At 46.7% G+C, this 26,034-nt stretch overlaps 2 protein-coding genes across 3 annotated transcripts in view; both read right to left on the reverse strand.

Annotated features, from left to right (window-relative positions):
- CEMIP (cell migration inducing hyaluronidase 1) overlaps nucleotides 1–26,034 on the reverse strand; it is an 867,705-nt gene that overhangs the window by 724,196 nt on the left and 117,475 nt on the right. The gene's annotated exons all lie outside the window — the stretch shown is intronic.
- The window catches only part of LOC138504001 (inactive cell surface hyaluronidase CEMIP2-like), a 721,493-nt gene that overhangs the window by 260,012 nt on the left and 435,447 nt on the right, over nucleotides 1–26,034 (reverse strand). For both annotated transcript variants that reach the window (XM_069624166.1, XM_069624167.1), the window contains exons 12-16: nucleotides 25,447–25,575; nucleotides 18,978–19,063; nucleotides 12,161–12,292; nucleotides 12,029–12,064; nucleotides 5,704–5,856 (exon numbers count right to left, since the gene is read on the reverse strand). In XM_069624166.1, coding sequence (XP_069480267.1) covers nucleotides 5,704–5,856; nucleotides 12,029–12,064; nucleotides 12,161–12,292; nucleotides 18,978–19,063; nucleotides 25,447–25,575 — 536 coding nt within the window. The remainder of the gene's footprint in view (nucleotides 1–5,703; nucleotides 5,857–12,028; nucleotides 12,065–12,160; nucleotides 12,293–18,977; nucleotides 19,064–25,446; nucleotides 25,576–26,034) is intronic.

Here is a 26,034-nt window from a genome sequence, read left to right on the forward strand (position 1 = left end):
ATTATCAAAGAAGCCCTGTGGGACTCCAGAATGGGGACTAACCAAACGTCATGATAAGGTGCAAATGCCAGTGTTACCAGGGGTGGGTACATGTAATTCCCCTTGGAGGATTTAGCACAGACTCTTTGTGAGGCCCAAAGGCAGCGCTTCTCTGCTAGTGTAAGTGCGGGTCCATGCATTTGCATCAGTACGAGGCAGGATGGCAGGTATCAGTGAGTGAGGGGGTAGGGGGGATCTACTTGATCCAGTGCCCTCACATCCAGTGTGTTACTGCAAATTTATTGGCTACAGCTGGAAGCCCAAACAGGCCTTTATGCAGCTGCTGAGCTGGACCTTGCACATCTGTATCCCGAGAGCAGACTCTCTGCATCAGTGCAACCTCTGTGATCCCCTTACTTGGACGATCAAGCTTACTACCTTGTGAAACCAGAATCTTATTCCGGGACGTAGTTGCAGACTTTCCCCTGCTCAATCACACTGGTGCCTGATTTTCTACTATTCGTGCTGTGATCCCCACAGTAGCCATTCAAGATGTGCAACCCCAGAAGTCCTAAACTTCTGCAGGAAGGGGTTACCTCATTTTATCCATTTACTCTAGGTGAGTAACTTCAACTGAACAGCTGTTAGGCTACCTTTTTGGGCCGTAAAAGTAGATGTTAGGAGGGTACAGCTGTGGCTGTACACATGGCTGATACCTAATGACCATCCCTTTAGAGCTTCAGACACTGCTTGTGAGGAATTCGACCATCCGCATAGGGAGTGTGTGCTTGCGTGGGCTTTTTGGAAATTTTGTAAGAAATGGAACAATGGGAGATCAACCTTGGAAAATGTGTGGTGCAAATCTGCCCACATTTTTCTGTTCTCGCTGCACAACAAACACATAGTCAAGTGTACAGCCTACAGGTGCAGTCCTCCCTATCACATTTAGCAGGAGTACATGAAAGCGTCTCAGGATGGAGGAAGGCAACATATTCCTCCTGCCATGGCCAGCCAAATTAAATATCAACGGCTCCATGGATCCGCCCAGCACATTGTAGTTCTGTGTGGTGACGGCGCATACGGATGACAGGGAATTGAAGCAGGCCTATGGAGAGGCCTGGTTACAGAACTACCAAAAGGCAGGAAACCCCAACACCTCTTTGATGTGCAATGTGTCGGCTTGAAGGTAGCTCCCACCTCTCTGTATGAAGGGCAGTGAATGTCATGTCTGGGACAATTGTTTACAGTAGGCAACCCCTGCAAGGCGACCCTCTTTCAGAGGGAAGAAGTTTGTGATTTGATGGAGACAGAAAGTCTGTTCTCGCCACAAACTTCAAGGTAAATCTGCACTTTGATCAAGAGCCACGGAGAGCTCAATTAACCAGAGAGACACTTTGATCCACAACAGACAGGAAGATGGGTGGAACTTAGAAGTACATGTTGTCACCCCTTACCTTTCCTGTTGCAAAGCACTCTGGTTGTGACCTCACGCATTACAGAAGATTGTTGGTGGGGAACCAGGATTGGTTCATTAAGGTAGGCTTAGCCTGCACCAATCACTGGGGCTTTAAAAGAGGGTTGAACCCCTCTTTTGCCATATCATGCAAAGACTTTGAAAGGAGTAACAAGAACGACTCATTTGAACCGTAGCTGAAGGTAGTCTGCCTTACAGCTTCCGCCAGTGAAAGAAATACCTGGATTTCCAAGAAGGAAGCAAGATCCCTCCACTAAACATCTCGCAGGGAACATAGAGAGATACTGAACTCAAAGGACCCATCCAGCAGCTCCAGAACCTAGGTGGGAAGTGCCAGGGAGTCTCTGAACAAAGGACAAGGCCGTTGCCTGCTAACACTCTCCTCAGCTTTGGGCCGTCCACCTGAATGTACGACACATGCCCAGCGAAGAAGCTAGGAGGAGTGTCACAACAAGCATCAAGCAGCCTCCATCTTTTAAGGACATTTTTGAGGCAGTCGAGCCCTCGAACCGCGACCGGCTGCACCACTGACTGTTGTCACGGTGCAGTCACTAAAGCCATCTGAGACGCCATCGACCAGCGTTCCAGATCTGCCAACCAGCGCAGAGACAAACATTCTTGACCCAGAGCCGCTGTGTATGCCAGGCTGCAGCCACCCGTCCAGCCTAACTTGCCAAACTGCCTGCCACAGCTGTCTCCCTTCTTGAACTCTGTCGCAGGAGCTGCAAAGTGTCCTGGAATCAACTTGACGCTGTCATGCATCAAGGTCATTTCAAGCACCAGGTGCATTATGGTTTTGTACCCCTGGTCCTTCCCTGAAGGCCCCTAGTGACATTTACGACCCCTTGCTCCCTTGATGCTGAACCGACTAACCTCCTGTCAGTATATAGAGTGCATCCCTTTCCTTTGTGAAACTGCCTGTCCACTGTGTTCCTTTAAAAGGTGAGCTGTATTTTGTAGTGTGCTAGAACTGTCTGTTGTAATAATAAAGTAGATATTTTTATACAACCTTGACTAAGCAGTCCCTTTTATCTGTTTGGATCCATTCTGGTGTACTAGAGGTGTGGGGCTGATTGATATTTTAGAAACCGATATTCATCCCTGGACCACTGGTGCCCCGGAAGTTGATACGTCACACAGCTTCCTACAAAAGGGCTGCATACCAGCATGGGGGCGACCATCTATGGTTATTGATCTGGCAGGAATGTCGCCCACTGTCCGATTTTCTACATGGAGTGCTTATCAATGCCAGGCTTTCTTGGGGGGATCCACGTGACTACTGAAGCCAAGAAACACGGTATGAAAAAAATTGTTATGTTTGACTGATGACTGGCCCTTGTGTTAAAGTATGTACCAATCTGATTGGGGCATGAGGACCGCTGTCCTAGCCCCAATTCCTGACACATACTGGAAACGTTGCCTCTGCCTTTTAGAGAGGACCTAGGAAGGAGCAGCTGGTGAGGTGAAGTTCTGCAGAAGAAGTTGCGCAGTATGATACTGACATCAAAGCTTTGAAGGGCCTTTCCATATGACTGTCACGGTGAGGACACCAGTGTGGTGCTCACTTACTCGTCAGCATCTAAAGCCGGGAACCAATGTCTCAAACATTGGATTCTGAGACTGCCTAGCAGCTGGTACCAGAAGACCACATGACAACTGAGGCCCCTATTTCTGGCTGAGCCAGAGACTTCCCGCAGCATTCTCAAGGACATGGTGAGCTTCAGTTGGACTTCCAGGATATGGTGGCCCATATTTGCAATTGCTGAAACGGTGTTGCTGGGAAACCTAATCTTGACATGATCTCTGATCCAACAGAGAGGACTCCACTGCGGGAGCCCTGGGTACAGTGGTTGCCAATGCCATCCACAAGGACAACCACCTGCAGACCTAGACAACGGCCTGTGCCCTGATGCATCCCAGCATCACCATCATGTTCCATAAGAATGAAATCATGGTCACTGCTCGACATTAAGAACCATGTGGACCCCTGGATGATTACCCTTGCACTGTGGGGATACGCTGAACTGCTTGCACAAATCCACAGGTCCCTGCTCACCCAAAACCGAGCTCGGACTCAAAATTCCTATCTCAGTAAGTCAGTCTCTTGCCAGAGGCCCAAGACACAAAGAACTGCAACTGTGAGGGTCACAATCCTCAGGGATCCAAGCTTACCACTGTCTGACCCTAAGATTCCTCTATTCGTGCCTCCTCTCACCCCCAAACAAGAGTGTTTTGGGTCAACCTGAAAACAAGAAACTGTAAATGTGAGAACTGCTGGTCCATCAACATAACTGAGCCCGTAAAATGACTAAGACAGCCCGTAAAATGACTAAGACGGTTAAACGCTAGTTGCTGTGATCAGTGTTTGATCTGCAGGTCGCAGGTTCGAATCCCGGCAAGGCCAGCTCATGACCATTTTGAACATGCATATCCTCCATCACAAGTTTGCTTGGCTCCTGGTTAACTTTCAGCATTCATTCAAAAGTTAAATGTGTGATTAACATATTACAAACGTGTTTTAAATAGACACGCAGGCCCCAATTATGTGTCCCCTTTTTCTTGGCTGCCCCCTTTGTGTTGTTTGTGCCACCCCTGGACTCTACACAACTGCAACATCTGCAAATGAGTGGGGGGTGGGGGGTTCCGGCAGTCTTGTTCAAGCTTTTCAGATTTCAGGTGGTCTCATGTCCTCTCCTTTTAAAGGACACAAAGTCATTTTGCCTATAAAGAATGTCCCAAAATATTTTTTGGTCTAAAAAAAAAAATGGCACGATAGCGAACGTGAAAAAATACACCAAAAAACTGTGAGTCAAAGTGTACTGAAAATGCAAAGAAAGTCAAAATAGTCTGAGATGTTGAAAAAATGTGAAGCCAAATAGAAAAAGCAGGAACATGAAAAATGAAACCGGTAAAGGAAAAGATAGGCAGAGAAGGGAGGACAAAAATAAGGGGTAGAAAGGGGCAATAAAAGGCATGAGTACAATGCTAGGAAAATTAGACAAAAGGGCGAGAGAGACCTCAAAGTGCAAAATAGGAACAATACAAATTGGGCACAAAATGTTTGGGGTAAGGGACATAAAAGTCTCAAATAAGGCAGAAGACTACGATATTAAGCACAATATTACATTACTGAAAATCACACAAAAAAGTCCTTCAAGGTTTTGCCACAGGAGCCAAATCCCCAGAGCTACAGTGCCCATTCTCTGCAGGCAGAAATCCCCAAAACTACAGCGCCCATTCTCTGCAGGCAGAAATCCCCAGAGCTACGGCGCCCATTCTCTGCAGGCAGAAATCCCCAGAACTACAGAGCCCATTCTCTGCAGGCAGAAACCCAGAACTAGAGCGCCCATTCTCTGCAGGCAGAAATCCTCAGAACTACAGCGCCCATTCTCTGCAGGGAGAAATCCCCAGAACTACAGCGCCCATTCTCTGCAGGCAGAAATCCCCAGAGCTACAGCACCCATTCTCTGCAGGCAGAAATCCTCAGAACTACAGCGCCCATTCTCTGCAGGCAGAAATCCCCAGAGCTACAGCACCCATTCTCTGCAGGCAGAAATCCTCAGAACTACGGCGCCCATTCTCTGCAGACAGAAATCCCCATAACTACAGCGCCCATTCTCTGCAGGCAGAAATCCCCAGAGCTACAGCGCCCATTCTCTGCAGGCAGAAATCCTCAGAACTACAGCACCCATTCTCTGCAGGCAGAAATCCCCAGAGCTACTGCGCCCATTCTCTGCAGGCAGAAATCCCCAGAACTATGGCGCCCATTCTCTGCAGGCAGAAATCCCCAGAACTACGGGGCCCATTCTCTGCAGGCAGAAATCCCCAGAACTACGGCGCCCATTCTCTGCAGGCAGTGTCGGACTGGAGCATTGTGAAAAAGCTACAAATAGCAATTCATTTCGTTTTCTGACAGACAATTTGAGTAGGATCGAAGGGACAGATTTTTGGTCAAATTTGTTGAAAATTCTGCATTTTAAGATAACTGTTCAGTGAACACTTTTCAAACCTACTAGCTGCCTAGTGAAGTAACTAATGATAGTGGCCAACTTGAACCCAAAATTGGCCCAACTTGGAAAAAGAGCTGGCACACACTAGCTTGTTGGTCATGCAATTCGGTCATTGCCCTGTTGCCCTATGGGCCAGTCCGAGCCTATCTCGGGTCGCCCAAGTCAAGCCTTCCTAGGAGCTGCTGTGACAGAACAATCCCAGCACAATCAGTTTCAAAACTGAATCAATCGATAACGTACTTGTTTCTGGGCAGGGTGCGCTGCTCACCCCGCGCCCCTCTGCCCCAGTAGCTGTTCTGTCCGCCCTTGGAACCCACGTTGCTGCTTTCACCCACAAAGATGGAGTCTGTAACTTCCAGGCTGCAGCCTTCATCCGACGGGAACGTTCCATCACTGCAGGTAGCAAGCAAAGAAAGGAAAGAAAGCAAGAGTTGGCTTGAGCTCCCAACAGGAGTGTGCATAGCCCCCTGGGAGACAATGTGCAAGGTCCTTGTGCAATGGCAGCTTTGTTGCAGATATCAGGCACAGCCTACCAGATATAATGCACAGACAGTCTCCTGACACACACTGCATAGACACCACATGGTGCAGACGTATCGCATAGTCAGGCCATGCTACTTACTGTGTAGACACCACATTGGTGCAGCGGTATTGCACAAACAGCATAGTTCAGACAATGTGTACAGTCTCTGAACAAAGAGTGTGCAGACGTTGCATACCCATGTGCAGTCACAATGCACAGAGAGCTCCTGATGCAGACACATAAAATGTGCGAGCCCTGGGGCTGGCCGACACTGTTGTCGCCAAAAAATAAATATCATTCATAGAGAGAAAAATACACACAAAGCCTAATAACCCTGGATACACAATCGGTGTATACTACTCGTACTGCAACAGTGGGAGGTGCTGATACTGGGGTATAAGGTGCAAAGGCAGCACTATAGGTCAGGTCCCAGTAGTGTAATAGCAGTGGGAGCGGAGATGGAATGTTAGGTTTGAAGTACTTTGGCATAGCAATGCTTGGGTTCCAGTAGCAGTGTTCCTGGGGAGCTGCAGTACTGTGTCTATTAACTAAAAACTGAAATAGCTGAAAGTACTGCAGTCCAAAAATCTGATTCAGTTTACAAAGCTGAGTACAGGACACCGCTACTGCAATACCAAGTGGAGATTTGGAACCAGGCCGCTCAGGCCTTCCTGGCTATGAATTTCTGGAAGGTCAGGCTGCTGTCGACAGTGAAGCCTAAGGATTTAGCAAAATCCGAGAGTTGCGGATCAAATCCTTTGAGGCGTATATCCTTAAGCCATAGTTGGACGAGTTGTTATTTAGGGGAGACTGATGAGGATGAATTTGGTCTTGGGGGAGTAAAGTTGGAGTCGACATCCAGGCTAGGCATTCGCGAAGGTAACTGAGGTCCTACAGGACTTTATTCCCATGTATAACTGAGTATATTTTGGTACACAGCGGCGGTGATGAGAGGTTCTCCTTGGTGCTGCCTGCAGTATGTTAAGAACTTTGACTGACCAATTGTCAAACTACTTTGGAATCACTTGGCAATAGATGTACGTGATTCTGCAACGCTGATACAATCGCGCCTGCCGTTCGCTATAAATCGCCAGGGACTTGTGTTCCGTGTCAACGAAGGCACGCGTTTTGACATTTCCTTTGGAAGGATCTGTGTGATGCCAATATCGAATCATTTATAAGGCTGTGTTTGAAGAAATGTCTTGTCCTGATGATGGCCACTACAACTGCATTCTATATGGACACTTGAGAAACTGTCCAATATGAACATTGGCCGAAACATGTCGACATTCTGAATCTCAGCAAATGCCAAATTTCTCGCCATTTTGCTACATTTTTTGTATCAGGAAGTGAAGGTGGATTATTTCACCTCGCCTGTGTTTGTTTTCCTTAAGGCTTTTTTGTCATCTGGAGCCTTGCCTTATATAATTGTTTGACACTCATTTTATATTTTTTCTATTTGTGTCCTTTCACTTGACTTGTATGTGATTGATGGGCTTATCTGCAGTTTTTTAATGTTTTAGATTGTGAATTAAAATTATTCGCTTGTATGCCTCTCTCTCCTCTACCCTTGGTTTTTTGTGCTATTGACAATAATTTCTTTTGTTGTTATATAACCCTATGTATGTGTGACTAACAATATATCCAACCCCGCTCTGAATGAGGGTAGTGAGGGGTAAGCAACTCTTAAGCACCAGGTCTCTGGTACTTTCTTTCTCTAACTGAGTATCATCCACGTATTGGTGGATGGCTATATTGGGATATTTGAGGAAGGTGCCCAGAGACAGTGTAAACGTTAATGGGGATCAGTGAGAGGATGGAAAATTGGGGGACTCCACAGGAGAATGGGAGTCAGTTGGAACGCAACTTGTTCCCTATGGGTAGCCCGGTGTCTCTCCAATAGGTAGGAGGTGTACCATTTCAGGACAGTGCCAGTAAATCCCAGCCTGTTGATGAGGAAGGAGGGGAGGATGTGGTGCTCAACTGTGTTGAATGCAGAGAGGTCAAGGAGGTTGAGGAGACATGAGTCGCCCCTATACATGATTTGGAGGATATCCACCACCTGGACTGCGGCTTTCTCGTTGCTGAAACTGTGGCCGAAGACCGACTGATAGTCATGCAGGAGGTGTAGTTGTTTAATTCTGGCGAGTAGTTGCGTGACTACTTTTTTCAGAGATTTTGCTGATAAACGGAAGGTTTGTAATGGGCCGTTCATTAGCCAGGTTGTCTGGGTTTAGGGTCGTTTTTCCAAAAGGGGTCATGTTAGACCATTCCTGAAGGTCTTTGGGAACAATGGTTCAGTGAGGGAGAAGTAAACGAGGCCGAGGAGTGTGTTGAGCACTGGGGCCCATCAAGTGTTTAATGATGTGGCTGGGATGGTATGATCACAATGGGTACGACGTCATTTCATCGCCGGATGTTTTTTCGTAGGGTTTTTTACCGCAGGTTCTTTTTCGAAAAAAATCATCGAATTTTTGGGGGGGGGTTAAAAAAATTATATAAATTGGGTGTGGGTTTAAGGGGATATAAAAAAATGAAAGAGGATGAGGGGTTCGGGGGGATAACCCCCCAAAAATAAATAATAAAAAATTCAATGAGTTTTTTTTAAAAAAACCTGCGGTAAAAACCCTGCGAAAAAACATCCTGCGATGAAATTACATGGAACCATCACAATAGGGGGTAGGCAAGAGGAGACGAGAGTTTTTATAGTTTTCATAGGAGGCCCAAAGAGGGGAGAGGAGAGAATTTGGCCGAGAGGTGCAAGGGGACATGGGTGGCTACTGCTGGGGAGGTGGATTCAATATTCCATCACATTTGATCTATTTCTTCAATGGAAATGTTGATTCTGTCACATTTTTCCTGAGTTCTGTGTTAGAGACCATGCTGCTTCTTCAGCACAGTGGCACCCTTGCTTCAGCGCAGCAGTCTTACTCATGTTTATGTTCTTTAATTAAAACTGTTTAATAAAGTGGGTCGAAACAAAGCATTGTAACTCCTTTAAGATATGTAATTAGTGCTTTCCCAAGAGAAACAAACACATGCTGCTGTACCGGGTTAAGCAGTCGAAACTTGCTGTAACACTGAGAAGAAGCTTTGGCACTGTGCTCTATCCCTGGCATGCACTCCACCCCTGGCAGCAAGCAGCACCTTGGCACTGAGCAGCATCCTTGACACAGATCAACACCCTTGGCACAGCAGATATGTCTGCTCCTTTTGACGTTTGGGAAATCCATGCTTTACAAGGGGATTGTAGAAACCTCGACACATCTTCTCAGGAGCAGTGTCCACCGGACACTGTGCAACATGGTAAAATGTTTTGGGGTGCATTATACTGGCAGATGGGGCTTTTACGCGCTCATGATGCACAGGAAAATCGGAATATTATACAGGGATTTGGGATATTAATGATTTTGGCCCTGCAAGGACTAATAGCATGGGGTGGAATCTGTATCCTGACAAGGGGTCTATCAAAGTGCTGATGCTCTAGGCAATGGTGCTGACATTGGGGGTTATTACGACCTTGGCGTTAAGGGTTTAACGGCGCCGTAAAAGGTGTTGGCGCCGTTAAACTCTTAACGCCTGATTACGAGGTCCCTTTGCGGGACCCGACCTCAACGGCTGGTTTTACCAGCCGTTAAAGTAGGGTGCCGCAAAGGGACCTCGGTGCTAATTACGGTACACCAATTTGCGGTACCGTACTTAGCGCTTTCCCCAGACCCATTGAGCCCTATGGGGCGAGAATGGGGAAGGGGCATGGTGAAATGGGGAAATACCGCCCCCGCCAACCTTGGAATGGGGTGGTATTTCCCCATTCCACCATGGAGGACTCGTTACAACAACACCGGCACCAACCATGGTGCTAATAGCGCCATGGTTTAGTGCCGGGGTTGTAATGAGGGCCATTGTGGCCATTGTGTGCTGATGGGAGCTGCGTGCAGGCCGTATGGTGTGCACTGGTATGGGACATCAGGCTTCCAGTGATTGTTCGTCACTGAGGAGCCCTGCTGCTGATTTTAAGGGATCAAATGTTGACTGGGTCCAACTGATCCAAGACTTGGGGTCGGATCCTCCAAGTCCTCTGTCATGTTCTCATTAGGTCCAATCCGTTTTGAAGAGTGTGGTGTAAAGGGCAGCACTTGCTGTTAATGGCACCAAAGAACCATTGGGGAAACCATTGCAGAGGGTCCCACAAAGAACCTTTAACGCAGGTATCAGGCTGATAGGCCTGCAACAAGGCAGGACCGAGATGTATGCGCGCACCTGCATGGGTAGGCCTCAAGCACTGCAATATTAGGGTGCATTAGTAAAGAGGGCGGGGCCAAGATGCACGAGCGCACTTGCATGGGCAGGCCTCAAGCACTGCAATATTCGGGTGCATTAGAAAAGAGGGCGGGGCCGAGATGCACGAGCGCATCTGCATGGGCAGGCCAAAAGCAGTGGAATATTAGGGGGTATTAGTAAAGAAGGCGGGGCCGAGATGTACGAGCGCATCTGCATGGGCAGGCCAAAAGCAGTGGAATATTAGGGGGTATTAGTAATGAGGGCGGGATCGAGATGCACAAGCGCATCTGTATGAGGCCGGGCAGGCCTCAAGCACTGGACTATCAGGGAGTGCCGGAGGGTCGCCCCAGGATGCATCAGGAGCACATCTGTATGGGCATACCCCAAGCACCGAAAAATCAGGCACTGCCAAAGGGGCAGGACTGTGATCCATGAGCACATCTGTGTGGGCAGGCCTCATGAACTGGAATAGTAGCTAGCGTTAAAGGGTAGGGCCGAGATGCCGCAACACATCGGTGTGCCCAAGTCTCTGTACCGAACAGTTTTTGCTACTTTTTTTTTTATTGTTGCATTTACAGTTTACAAAAAACATACACAACATGCTACTTCTTTAAATCTTTGTGAAAGGTTTATTTACAAACCAGCCACAGTAAAAAAAAGAAAAATGAATAGTAGAGTATTTTGAAAGGGAGGACTGAGATACACCAGCACATCTGTATGTACAAGCCACACTGCTGGAATATCGGGGTGTGCCAAAGAGCAGGATCAAGGTGCCCCAAAACCCCAGCATGTACAAGCCTCATACTGGCACAGTAGGAAGTACTGAAGGGCAGGATCAGGATACACCAGCACACCTGTGTGCCCAAGCCTCAGTACTGGAATAGCAGGGAGTTCTGAAGGGCAGGACTGAGATACATCAGCACATCTGTATGTACAAGCCACACTACTGGAATATCGGGGTGTGCCAAAGAGCAGGATCAGGGTGCCCCAGAACCCCAGCATGTACAAGCCTCATACTGGCACAGTGGGAAGTACTGAAGGGCAGGATCAGGATACACCAGCACACCTGTGTGCCCAAGCCTCAGTACTGGAATAGCAGGGAGTTCTGAAGGGCAGGACTGAGATACATCAGCACATCTGTATGTACAAGCCACACTACTGGAATATCGGGGTGTGCCAAAGAGCAGGATCAGGGTGCCCCAGAACCCCAGCATGTACAAGCCTCATACTGGCACAGTGGGAAGTACTGAAAGGCAGGATCAGGATACACCAGCACGCCTGTGTGCCCAAGCCTCAGTGCTGGAATAGAAGGGAGTTCTCAAGTTCTCAAGGGCAGGACTGACATACAGCAGCACATCTGGATGCCCAAAGCTTGGCACTGGAACAGCGGTCAGTGCCAAAGGACAGGATCGGGGGCACTATCAGAACACTTCTGTTCTGAGAGTGCACGCGAAATTCTGCAGGATCAATATTTATGGAGGACCTGAAGACCCTGAATCCCCCCTTAGGGAACATATTTCCATTTTCCGGGGCATCCTTTTGGTATTCACGGCATAGCTCTCAGCCTCGTCTTCATCCACCCCTTGTGTTTGGAAGGGTCACCCCGAGGCCAGGAAGATGCCTCGGGCATTTGGTTTCATCATGACAGGAGTTGCCCCAGGCCCCGCGGTCCACCCTGTGGCTCCCTGATGGCGGAAGAGAAGGGCTATTCTAAGCAGAAAGAGACGCTGTGGAAAGTCCCATGGAATCTCAAGGACGAACCTGGCCAACGTGAGCCCGATGCCGTTGTCAGAGAACCTGGAAAGAAAGGAGAAAGAAAGCAAGTTCAGCAGCGAGATGGGCCACCACCCGCATGCAGCAGCCTCCCACAGGATGCACGAAGAAAAACCCTACCCAGAGTTCCGGAAGATGATGTCGCCTCCTCTGGCCCAGGCCCCGTGGTCATTGTTTTTGAAGGCAATGAGTCCGTCGATGACAGCTGGGACGCGCGGCTTCAGTGGGTCGGCATCTTTGTGTGGGCGGAACCTGGAAGAAATGGCAAGTTAGAGCGGGGCTGGGGGAAGCGGATGCGCATGCGCGGCCATCCGTCACCACTAAACGCGTTCCCTAAGGCAGAGGAGCACGAGGAGGTGGCCTCATCAATAGCTGAAGGGTGGCCACTCCGAGTGCCACATGTGGGGCACACCTGGCAACATCACGCGGTAGGTCATCTACCACAGTATGACACATCTGTATGCCCAGGTGCACCAGTAGTAGAAGTGTATCAAAAAAAGAAGTGGAACTGTGATCTTGGCAGGGGAAGGGGAGAGGGTAGGCGGAAACATAGTGCAACATGTGGCAAGGTGCTGCGGCCCAGTGGCAGTGCAATAGTCTAAGTGACTAGTAACTAAGGCTCCTATTACAACTTTACCCTTGCACAGGGACATGAATAGACAAATCCTCTGTATCGAACAGTGAACATGGTAGTAAAAAGTAGAGGAATGGAAAACAGAAAAAAATAAAAGTAGTGGAACACCACTCCCGCCCGTTCCCGCTCACTTCGATCACGGAGGTGCACACAATATACACGCAAAATAGGAGTTAGGCATATGATACGAGCCCTAGGCTATCCCATGCAATGTACACTAAATTGGCGCCTGTGGTCAGTTGAATCAAATCACTATGGAGACACTGCTTAACGTGCTTATTGTTGTGTGTTGTACATGAAAGCAGTGGTCGAAGTCAGCGGGAGCGATCGGGAGTGGTGCTCCTCTACTTCTTTTAATTAAGTGTTACAGTTCCTATACTTTTATTTTAAAAAGAAACCGTTCCAGAATGGTTTCGTTTAAAAATAAAAGTATAGGAAGAAGTTGAAACTTGCACTTTCAGAGCTCTGCACTGAGCGTTCCCCTAAACAGCAGGAGCATGTGTTTTGGTGTTTGTATTGTGCATGGGAGGGTGTGTGGCGATGGGGTTTGTGGGGAGCGGTGCAGGCCAGCGAGGAACATACTTCCACTACTATTTTTCGTACACTTCGACCACTGCATGAAAGAGAAGGCGCTGGTAAGTACTGAATAAGCAAACAATGTAGCTCCTACAAACAACACACCCTGAAGCGTTCGCACTTGCCAATTAATTGCCTCTGTTGTGTGCTGCGCAATATCGTGGAAAACAGCGACATGGTCCAGAATATTCCACACAAACCATTCCGTCTGTTTAGAGACTACTGGCAATGAATACATCTGAACCTGGAGGCGGCTGGAACTGATACCTAAACCGTGTCTACGACAGCAGGCAGCTTCCACCAACAACCCCTGCCCCCTGAAAGCGCCCGACTACTGGCCCTTGCCACTCACCCACAGGCCTGCATCGACAGGCCAACAACAGGCACGTCTTCGTTGGCCCACGTACAAGAGCCGCCAGAAGGCCGTGGAAGAAAAGAGCGGTCATAGCATGTAGCTCTCACAAAATGCCTTACCACTGACAAGTCACAAAAAACGCTGCACGGGTAACTGCCCGACCACCACACCAGGGGGCCCTGCCCTATGGCATGAGTCACACATGGCCCACCCCATGGCTACAGGCCGGAGCCAAGTCATTGCAAATGTATGCAGACAGCACCGTTGCCATGGGGGGGGGGGGGGGGAATTACAGGAAGCTAAAATCTAATTTGGTGTCACGAGGACAGAAAATGTGCAGTGACAACGGAGCGACCGAGTGATTGAAGGGTCAGAATGAGAGAGTGTGGGGAAAGAAAATATGAAACGTCCCTTCCAATAGAAAAATCGAAGAAGGACGTGAGTTCCCAGCAACTACTGCCAACGACCCATAGACCTGTTTTGGAGTGATTGGGGGTCAGAGAGGAGCAGCTTAGTTACCAGTGGTTGGGGTGACCAGACGGCCCAGTTTTGCAGGGACAGTCCCGGAATTGGACCCTCTGTCCCCCCTGTCTGAAGAGGTTTTTTTAAATTTAAAAACCTGCTACCGGCTTTGGGGATAGGGAGGGTGAAAGTCCCGTTTTTTTCACTGTCCAACAATTATAAGCTCAATAAGCATGAATAGATTTTCAGAATGTTATCGTCTGACGGTGGGCTCGTGCCACCCCCACCCCCAATCGTCCAGGTTCCAGTTGTGTGCATGAACTGCTTGCGCACACAGACACAGACTGAGCAACATGTGAACAGCAAGGCATGTCATGTCCAACAGAGCAACGCCCCCTTTGTTCTTTACGAGTGATTTAAAAACAAAAAAAAATTGGTTCAACACTTTCTATTTTCCTTCAACGAAAGTTATAATACAACCAAAGTAAAAAATATTTTTAAAGTGTGTTATAATTGAGATGCTGAACTTTTCACACTAAATACCAACAACAATCAAGTTCGTTGTATACATGAAACATTAAAATACATAATTCAATAAATATCACTTAAAATATATGATGCTTCTTAGTTGCAAGCTTTTATCCACCGTCTAAAATGCACAATGTATAGGTAGATTATATGGGATGGTGGGGGGAGAGATAGGTTAGTCCTTCTTTTATGTTGTGTGCTGTTCCCTTTTGTCATCTCGAAAATATAGTCATCCTACCAATAGTGGAGCGGGCAAAGGCACCACATCTGCGTCGACTGACTGAAAAATAATAAGTGGAAGCTTCCCAGAGCAATGGCAGTGGTTATGATTAATTCACCGCTTTTCATATGTCACGTTTTGGTGTCTTTTTTCCAATATGCAGGTGCACGGGTCCCTTGGTTGTTGTGCTGTTCAAATCAATCTGCACATCACTGGTGAGGCCAACATGGCTAAAACACGCCTGCATTTCCATGCAGAGGGCACTAGGGTTCACAGCAACGTATACCTTTTAAACAAACACATAAAACACTGGAATACCAAATGGGGATGAAAATGGACGCAGTTATTAACATTTTATACCCATCCACAGTTCTGTATGATTGACTGGGACCCCTTCATGTCATTAAAGAACAGTATCCATGAGCCGAAAGCACTTCCCAGGCACCGGAAAACTTGCAGGACAGTCACCGCAATCCAGCAAAGTAAAGACCATATGGGATTGGTTCCGGGAGCCCAGGGACCTGCTCCCTCTATTCCCTGTGCCAGCATGTTGGCATTCAGGGCATAAGTCCACACCCTCACACACAACCAGGGGAAAACAACAGGATTATCAATCATATAAACATTATGGCACTATGATGTCATCAAAACTCTCTGGGTCCCCGTCAACACTGCCACAGGGCACAGGGCCCTGCTGGCTACTCTCACCCCCCCAGCAGCCCTCAACTGCTAGTGTCAAGGTAATGCTGATGTATCCCATTGCTTGCCAATAGCCAGGCAGCAGAACCACCTGGGGGGCGGATGCACCTCAGCTCATGCTGACCACTTACTGACCACAATCTAGTAAGACAATGAATGCAGATCAGCGTAAGCTCGACACAATGGGCAATTAGTCCTCTGGATGGGCTACTGGTGCTTCATAACTCAAATAGTTTGTTCCCGCTCACAGACCCGCAACTCTCCCAACTCCGGGTGTTGTTGCTTGATCGCAGCCAAACCATAAGAACCATTACACATAGGACTCACTCCTTACCAGGGAAAACCCTATGCACGCGCTTATACATTATGAGCGGCCAAAGGAAAATTGACGGACAACTAATTCGCCCCAATTTGTCCAACTCATTGGTTGGCTGAGGCTGACCCATACCCGTGTAGGATAACGCTCGTCTGGTGAAGCCTCTGCTTTAAAACCAGAAACAGCAGTAGGCAACATGAATGCTTGCAAATCACAACCATCTGTGCCAGCCATTAGAAAATCGCAATGTGCAGTTACGAGCTACACCCCTGTGACATTGCGAAGGTAGGCGGAGATGAGGTAGAAACAAAAATGGCAACAAATTGAATCAGACAGAGCCAGGATACTTTGACAAAGGCAAAGCTGTAAGAGGCAAAACTTAGAACAATTCCGCTTTTGACGGATGTCAGTATTGCTGTGGCATTCCACACACTCGGTTACATGTCTTTATAACGACCCCTTTTATGTAGAACGCACATATATTCCGACAATTATATAATGAAAAAAAGATAACTCATTTATTTTTATTTTTTGGGGGGGTCCCCCCAAATCCGTTTGCCACCCCCAAAAACCCACCCACACCATTTTCCGAAAAGATGTAACCCTTTACCCCGCCCACACATATATTCTCATTATGTGTTTTCGTTATAAAAGTTTCGGTATAAAGACTGCATACCCACAAACTCCCGCTACAGCAGCCAACTGAAGCGCACCAATTTGCATGAGACCCCGAGAAACTATATCGAACCTTCATATTCCGGCTTCCTCCGACAAAACATTATTAGAACGTACAACTGAGAAAGAAACGCTAGCTTCACTCGGGTTGCTACATTGTTGCACGAACAAGCCAGGAGACTGAAGCTCCCCCTAGTGTCAATCCCCCATATTAAGATCCCCCCGCGAATGCACCCTGTCCAAATTAATTAAATTGAGGTCAGGAAAATTCATCAGTCGAAATCTGGAAAAGATAGGACAATTCAAAACAGCACCCCCACTGAGGAAAGATACTAGCAGACTGCATACTATAGCATAAGACTGCCTCAATGTGATGACATAAACAGCAAATGAATCGACATGATCGACCCAATGAAATACCTCTACAACAAATGCCGTTTATGCAACACCCAAGTGGAATCCTTGAAAGTCCTGAGTCTATTTTGTACTACATTGCGTGAAGAGAGAACTAAACCGCTAGGCAAGATACGAGCCGAACTTCAAACATTGAGCGCAGATGAGTTCTGGGCCTTGTGTTTTGAGGACTCTAAGAGAAAACTAACAATTGTACTAACATATCTCCTGGAAGACATAATTAAGCCGTTTAGTGAAAAATTGATTGCCATTTAGAAATTTAAAAACTTTAAATTGCGTCGCAAAAATGTTTGAGTAATAGAAAACTGATTTGAAAGGTAATTTTTGATGTAACTATTGTGAAAATATTTTAAAGGTTTGAATAAACCATACAATTTTTGAAAAAATACCTCTATTGTGCATACAATTTCCTTCTACCAACTCAGTTGAGGCGATCCTGAACTATAGACTATTCCGATCGCTGCTAAACCAAATAGGATACTACCCGTAGCCGGGTCCAAACAATGCTGGTAGCTGTTTAGCTCCTGTTCCTCGCCTAGAAGAGCCTGGCTAGCTTAAAACCATGAGCTACCATGCAGCACTCTGGGCTCCACAGGCCAGCTTGGGCCTTAGGAACCTGTGTATGAGACATTAGCTTTCAGTAATTGAGAATGATGATCGAGAAGAACACGGGTGCACCCAGTGCACATTTACATGTAATGGATCATACCTGATGGAGGGTTGCCTACTGGGTGATACCTGACACACAGGAGCTGGTTTTAGCTCCTGCTCATCGAATCATAACTTCAAACTCCTTACTGAATGCCATAGCATAGGAACACCCCCCTTTGGCTAGAGTTCCTCACTGAATGAGGAGATACCAATTATTGGAGATCCTATGCTCATATTAGGGCCCCCATTGTCTTCTGCTTCTTGTTTGGGGGTGGGGGGGGTGTGAACGAACACTTAAGCATGAATCATATACCAATTCCTAGTTAAGAAACAGGGGAAATGGGATGAAGAGAAGGTGAGATGGGTTTAGCAGTGGAAACCCTCGTGTCCATTCTGGGATACCCGTATAGATGCCCGAAAAAAGAATGGATTTCAGAGCCAATATTAAGTCAATATAAGACATCTCCTGGCCCGCACATTTGAATGGCATAACCGCTTCAGACCCAAAGTTTCCACCTGCCCCCCCACTTGTTCCACCTGTTCAAAGTTGCGAAGGTTGCACAAGTATGACCCTGCGGCGAGGGAGGAAAAAGAGGCTGAGACCGGGCCCTCAAACCCTTAGGTTACATGTCTTTATACCGAGGTATTTTATAATGTATGGACATATATCGAATATGATATAATGAACTTGTTTTATAGAGAATGTGTTTTTCTTTTTTTGGGGGGGTCCTATTTCTGACCCTTAAAAACCTACCCCAACCGTTCCCCAAAAATATTTAACTCTTTACCGCACCCCAAAATGCATCCTCTATAAAACTTTTCAGTACAAAATATTCGTGATATGTGCAATTCTTTATCTGATATTCGATATAAAGACTGCATGGCAAACCCTTATATGGCAGTGTCGGATTTCCGAACTACCTGGAAGAGGCAGTGATTTCTGTGATGCTTCGGCCCCGCTCCATGACCCCTAATGGCTGCCACCTCCTATGGTGTGGTGTCCTTTCCAGTTGTCCAACAGACCAGACTGCACTCGACTACTCCCATTGGTGGTATGTTTTGCATGTGGCTGTTCCTTTTGTGTACTAGGACAGACACACTACAAAATGGTGGCGTGGAAACTGCCCGGAACAATGGCAGTGGTTGTGAGTAATGCAAAGCTTTCCATTCGTCCCATTCTGGTGTCTGTAGTGACAACAGAGGTAGGGCTCATATGAAGTCACTAACACCAAAAAATACATAGCTGCGCTTCAACTAGAAAAGGCAAGACTTTACTAGGCACAAAATAATCAATTTTGGATGTGCACGATAGACTGTGATACAATACATAAAGCTATAGAGTACACCGACAGGTGGAACTGGCACATCCCATCATTTGAATATCCGGGTCTCGGTGCGCGCACTCACCTGGCGTTATCAATGGTGAGATATTCCCGTGGGCTCTCAGCACTCGCTTCTTTGGTCTTGACTCCTTTCCCGATAAATAAACCAGCCTGAAAAGATCAACAAGCAGCTGAAAGCATCAGGAAGAAAATACAAAACAATGACTGGAAAACTGTAAGGCCTCCTCGTAGAACACAACAAAGTACAGAAACCCGCACTTGTACGCTAGAGCGCTGTGGAGGAGCCGCGTACATCTGAAGCGCTACTGGCAGAGGACATGGGCTTATCTTACCGCCATGTCATGCCCGCTGCTTACGGGCTCCTCACCCACTGAGGATACGCTGAAGATCACGGAAGTCCCCAGAGTGTCTACCAGGGAAAAGAATGGAGTCTCTAAACGTTCAGATAGTTGGAATCAGGGAGGCTCGTTCATAACCGGCAGAGGGGCACGGACCCACCAAAACGCTCACCCATAGCGGATGAGCCATGGGTTAAACTGTTAAAGCAAAACGTAGTCTCCCTTTGGCAGTTTATGTTTCCCAGGACGCATGTGCAAGGCGTCATACAAGACTGGGGGGCGTTTTCCATCTGCAGCCTTGCATGGTCCATTGGATATGCAGGCTGGGGAACTACATGGCTGAATGTGCAAGGGGGCGCTCTCGTGCCACCCCGCACACCCAGACTTAATGTGCTGAAAAAGTGGCACTCTGTTTCCTGTGTGCACGAGTCACAACCAGGAAGCACTCTGGAGCTTCCTGTTCTTGCGCATGGGAGCCGGAGGGCACTTATCACTGGAGGCAGCGTTGCACGCTCGGCAGGAGCAGCATTCGGACAGGGGCTGGGGGCTGGGGGGAGGGGTCTGTGTGTGTGTGTTTTTTTTGGGGTGCTGGCCAGACCCTGATTTGGGGGGGGTAAGGGCTCAGGGGTATCTTATAATGGGTATAAATAATAAAGTAAGCATGATAAGTGTTATTGTGTGGCTAGACTGGCATTTTGGTGCAGCCAGTCTAGTCATTTCTTACTATGGTATGGAATTTGTAACTACACATCTATGATAAAGCAAACATAAGTATGTCGATCATGTTTTCTTATTGTGGTATGGCATTTTTAATGGCAAAGCCAACAGGAGTATGTTCGGATGTGCAGGTACTGAGATGTATTGGCCGAGCCAGCTTGGACATTTTTTTTTGTAGTATCATTAGTGGCAATATACGCAAAGCACACAAAGTATGTTCTTATACGGGAATACTGGTACATATTGATGCAGTCAGCATGGAAACGTATGGACACCGCCAGCATGAAAATATTTTTGTATACTGTGATGACTGTGATGATGTCCAGGAGAGAGGTAATGTCTTTCAAGTAAGTTACAGTTACCAGAGCAGGGATTTTTTTCAAACATGTCTCCACCTGCAAATTGTGACCTCTTGTAAGGTGGTCAACAAACCTGACTAAACAAGATGAGCGTAAATACAAGATCAATGAAAACGCCGCCACATAGAGGACTACTTAATCTGTGTGCCAGGAGTACTTTGAGCGGATCGGGACACCATTTGCCCTTAACAGATTTGCAATACACTGGGCAGCTCATCCCCAATCCAAGATGGAAATAGGGATTAGTTGCCCCTGATTGGACTCCTGATCAGCTAAGCCATCGTGGTTAGGCAGTATAGAACCTTGCTGGACCTTGCCTTGCATCTGTGGACTATGAGAGGACCGGGCTACTCCCTGCAGAGTTCCTCAGAAGCTTCTGTCCGGCCTTAGTAAGAAGAAGACCTCACCTGAAGGGACAACTGCATCAGCCAGAGTCTGAAAAAACAAATCTTCATAATTGGGGAGAAATTCCCAGAGGTGAGAAGGTCGAACTGACTATGCAATTTTTTAGTTCTTTCTGGGAGCGTTTGAGCAGGTGCTTACAGGACCTACTCTCTCAGTTTAGCAGGAGGGATTTCAGGCATAGGAGACTGATTGCATCCATTGCGCAGACCAGTGCAAGGAAGCAGTGTGAGATTTTGAATGGGGCCAAGGCATGAGAAGATCAGCAGTCAGTTACGCGCATGCACAAGAGAGAAGCGGTGGGAATCTAGGAGGATAAGCATCTCCTTTGCACACAAGTACAAACCTTGGCAAGAGCAACTCAAGCACCAGAAGTTGGAATTCACCCACTTGCTTGCACAAAAAGATAAGAAAGTTCTACCAGGCAGTACACGGAGTTCAGTCTTCTTACAATGCTTACATTCGTTCCCAAGTAGACTTGTTGGAGAGTACAAAAACTGAAAAGAGCAGGGTGACTCTAGCCTCTGGACCAGAGTATTATAATAGCATCAAAAAACAGAAAGGAATTGTCCAGAGAAAGATATGTTAGAAATAGTGTATCCAAATTTATTGAAGGTGAGACAAAAATTGAAAACTAGTGAGTAAATCACAAATAATTATACACTGATCACTTTAATACAGCAAACAGCAGCAACAATATGCCAAAAATCGGCTAAAACATCGTCACTCATACTAACCATTCATGGTGCATTCATTCACACTCAACTCATCATACCGTAACATACATCCAAAATACTAAAAAACACAAGAAACATGCAAAAAACCTGTGGGGGAAAAGGAATTCATAGCTAGTCCCCATAATGACACACATTATTGTTATGTTTCCAAACAATAAAAATCATTCACAAACAATCTATTGTCGGGGTGGATCAGAGAAACAAGTGCAAAGATCACATCCCTGTAGAGTTTATCTTGTTGGAGAGTGACTTATTTAAGCAAACAGAAGAGAGACGAATGATCGGTTAGCATAGTTTGGAAAAACGCTTCACTAGTTCCGTCTATGACTTCGGGAGGGATTGATTTTCATTGAAATCCAGAAGCATCAGTCAGCCTGACTCTGGAGGACCGGTTCTGAGAGGTGAACACAACTAACAAGTCAACGAAGATACTCAAGCCTCTGGGCTCAGTGCAGAGGCTACTAGGAGCCCGAGTGAAAGACTGAGGGAGGCAACACAATGCAGGAAGTGGTAAGGAGTGGTACTCATTCGTTGTGATTTCTTGGTACCCATCTCCTGACTGGAAAAATTTGAGAATTTGTTCTTTGTTATTTTGTCCAATTCCCCTTTCGCTTGAGGATGTGGAGCTTATCGCAGAAATCGGCAAGTGCTGTGGACTGGATGTATTAGAGGGTCAGAAAATCACACAGACCAGAAACCTTTCTGTAACCCGGGACCTATATATTCCTACGGTGTTCGAGTATCTGGGGCAGAGTGCGGGCAAACGGAAGAAAGGCAAGGATTGATCACAGACCAACAGAGATAAGCCTCAGAGGAGGAGGAGAAGGAGAAGAAAAGGGGAAACGTCCCTGTGAAACCAGTGTTCGGGAGGATTGTTAAAAACCCTGGGAAACGGGCAAGTCCTGGCACTGGGAAAACCAGAACTCGTACTCAACACTTTTTTATTGCCGAAGCCAGAGACTTTGTTTTGTGTTGCCGACAACCAGCGTCTGGAAAAAATTGAAAAGAAAATATTTCTTTTTTTTCAATTTTCTTTATTTTCTCAAAAAGCCTTTCATCCTTCTTAGATCGATAAATGAGTACCAACAGAGGTTGAGTGATATTGTATGCATATTTGTTCTATAAAAAAGAGCTTAAGCGTAAGTGCTATACAATAACATATTATCATTTGGCCTTTGACGTCTGCTTGGATTCACAGTAATTTAGTGTACTTAGGAACGATGCTATTTGATGCCACTTGCTGTTTTGTCAAGGGGTGAAATGTCATGTTTCATCGCTTCCCGGGATGTCACTTTCAGGTGGGGTGAAATTACATCACTTCCGGTGATGTCATCAGAGGACAAGGGTCGTGAGGCGAGGGGTGGGCCACTTTTTTGAGGCGAGAGGTGGGCCACTTTGTTTTGGGTGACTGGGTCTATTTCTTGTCCCAGTCCAACCATACCAACATCTTCCAGGAAGCAAATCTTTTTTATTAAGACCTTTCCTTTGAACACAGTATCTCTCCAACAAGGGAACCCCTTACCCTCACATGGCTTTAGAGAAACCCCTTTGGACTTTTAATTTTTCTAAACCCCCATTTAGTCACCACCACCATATTAATCCTGACATTTCCACTGTACATTAGGTCTACCCCATTTTTTATTGTGTCCTCTCACTGTAAAAATACCCTAATAAACCACCTTAATCTTACTTTACTGAGATGGTCTTGTCCTTTGATCACCGTCACAGGTGTGACCCCCACCCCACCCAATTTGTCTTTTATGGCACCGAAGCTATCTCTGCGCCGGGACTTTAAAAGCTCAAGATATAAATGAAGAGACATACCATTGAGTTAAAATAGCTCATTTCCTGGTATTTGCTTTTTAGAGTATTGAAGGTCCCCTATCCTGCCTGACTGGCGTTGACAAAGCAAGGTAGGCAAGCAAGGTAGGTAAACAAAATAAATGAATGACATAGAAGAGAACAGACGAGAATTCAATAGAGCAGAACAGAACGCAATGAAATAGTACAGAATAGAATCAAATAACAATGAACTGAATGGATGGACTGGAACAAAACAGACTATAACAGAATACAGAAAAACAGAACCAATTAGAATAGGTTCCATGTCGTTTCATTGACAGAAATTACTTCGTGGTAATTTACAATGACGTAATTACTTCGAAATGCTTTTTTCGAATGACTTTTATTTTTATTTTGGGGGTCCTCTCCCATGTCCCCATTCCCTTTCATTGCTATCCCTACCCAAAACCCTACCCACTGCCTGAGCCCCTTTTCTATTTTACTGGCCGGTGCTGAGGACGGGATAGGGTGCCGGGACCGCAGCTTCTGCTCCGGTCCAAGGGTAGGGAGGGAGGTGGGAGGCATGGGATGCCGTTGGTGCTGGGGGGGGGGGGAAAGGAAGGTGTCAAGTAGGGGCAGACGACCTCGAAATAAAATGGGGGGCGCTCAGAGAAGGTGCTGGGGGTGGCTGGAGGATAGCGGGTCGTTCACTGGCAGTTCGCGCCCAGGTTTCCAGCCACCTGATTGGCTGAATGCCTCCCCCCCCCCCCCGGCTGTGAATACATAATAATAAAAAAGAATAGAACACCATTCAAAAGAATATAACAGAAGGGATTATCATAGAATACAGCAACCCAAAGAAAAACGGAACACGATACACTGGGCTAGAGCAGAATGCAACAGAATAAAAGTGAATAAACCAGAACAGAATACAACAGAACAGCAAACAATAGAATCCAAGAGCATAGCATATTTATGGGAATATTTGCTAGCCATACCATTGGTTTATGTCTGATGTACATTATGTTTGTATTCATGTTTTACCTTCTATCTACATAGCATGTTGGCTTCCAATATGTATTATAACGTATTTCCATTGTGGATGTAGAATATTTATTGGTCTATAGGTTGGACTAATTTGCTGACTTGTGTTGCTGTTTTTATTTCCATGCTCTGGGTTAGTCTTCATGATGCACAAGTACTTACTAAGAACTGGAGATTTTAATGGCATGGTAACTTTGCACACACTGTTGCTCAAGAGGATGGTTTAGAACTGGGATTCCTTGGTCAATTAATTCTCCATCTTTGGATCATTTTCTGAACAGGTTTATGGAGGGTTCTCTTCCTATGCCCATCCATGCCAGCCTGAGAAGGTGGCAATTAACTGATGTATTTAGATTTGTCCAAGAGCGTGTGTGTACTTATGGCACATGGAAGCTTGTGTGGTTTGCAATTTCCCCATGATTTATGGATATGGTCTTTAAAGTTTGGATGGGTGCATTAGGTGCACAATTGACTGTGCTCAAAGAGTTGCTTCTTGTGTACTAAGGTTATTTAAAACTCATGTATATTGGAATTTCCCATTAAAAGGGCCTAATTATGAGTTGGGCAGTATTCCGGCTGCAAATCTGCCAGAATACCACCAAACGTAATTACCGCTACCATCACTTCAACCAGCAGAATTACCACCGGATCGCATGTGGTGGTAGATTTAATCCCCATTTGTTGAGAGTCCATTGGACTCTGTGCAGCATTTTGAGTGGAATTGCCACTGGCAGAATTACTGCTGCGATCATTCTGCTGGTTTTGAAGATTTTTGGCAGAAAGTGGGAGGAGTTACCCCCAAAATGATGCTGGAGGTAAATCCCCCACTCCAGTGCCATACTCATAGTATGGCGGTGCAGGGAAAGTGGCAGTAATTCAATTACCGCCAATTTCTTTCCCACACCGCCATACCCGTACCGTGCCCCAAAGTATAATAGGGCAAACATGTTTTCTTTTCTAAAAAAAACACTGTTTGGAAGAACACTCGTGCTCACAATGGTACACACTACCCGATGGGCATGTACAACACCACATGCTCTATAAGCAATGGGAAGGGGGCGCTTCCCACCCAACCCAGAAACAATCATTTCATGCCTGACTCTCAATTTCATCATTCTGAAAGTTCAGGGAGGAGCAACCAGAAGCATACTGACCTTGAAGTTGGAATGTACCCGGTTGTTGTGAAAGGTCCCCAGGGGAGTGAACTCTGCCTGGCCCTCCGGGTACTGCCCCTTGGAGAGACCGGAAGGGACGCGGTGGAAGATGTACCAGATTCCCACATCCTGGAAAAAGAGGAGGATTCAGGAAACGCAGACTTCAAGCGAGAGACAAACGACTTCCCTGGCGGAAGAGCCTTGCAGTGGGTGGTGTGGGAACTAAGGGAAAGGGACGCGGGAAGCGCCGGAGGGAACATAGAGTTACACTCATATCACGCACATTCAGTGAGAGCCCAAGGAACGTGGCCTTACACTCGCAAAATACACAATCGAGACTCTCTCGATGGAATTTGGTGTTACACAGAGGCGTTGGGCGGGGGAGGGGGCGTAGGGGGCTATAGCCCCAGGTCTTTTGGTTGTAGCCCCAGATAGAATCTCAGGGACTACAACCAAAAGGCTAGCTAGCCCCCAGTCCCGACAGTCCCGACATTAGTGTAGCCCCGGATCTTTTCCAGACCTAGCAACACCCCTGGTGTTACACTCAAGCCACGCGCCAGGATAGTCGCAGAGGAACGTGGACACATG

Source organism: Ambystoma mexicanum, chromosome 11 (genome assembly GCF_040938575.1).
Source record: "Ambystoma mexicanum isolate Mex_15411 chromosome 11, UKY_AmexF1_1, whole genome shotgun sequence".
Classification (NCBI taxonomy): domain Eukaryota; kingdom Metazoa; phylum Chordata; class Amphibia; order Caudata; family Ambystomatidae; genus Ambystoma; species Ambystoma mexicanum.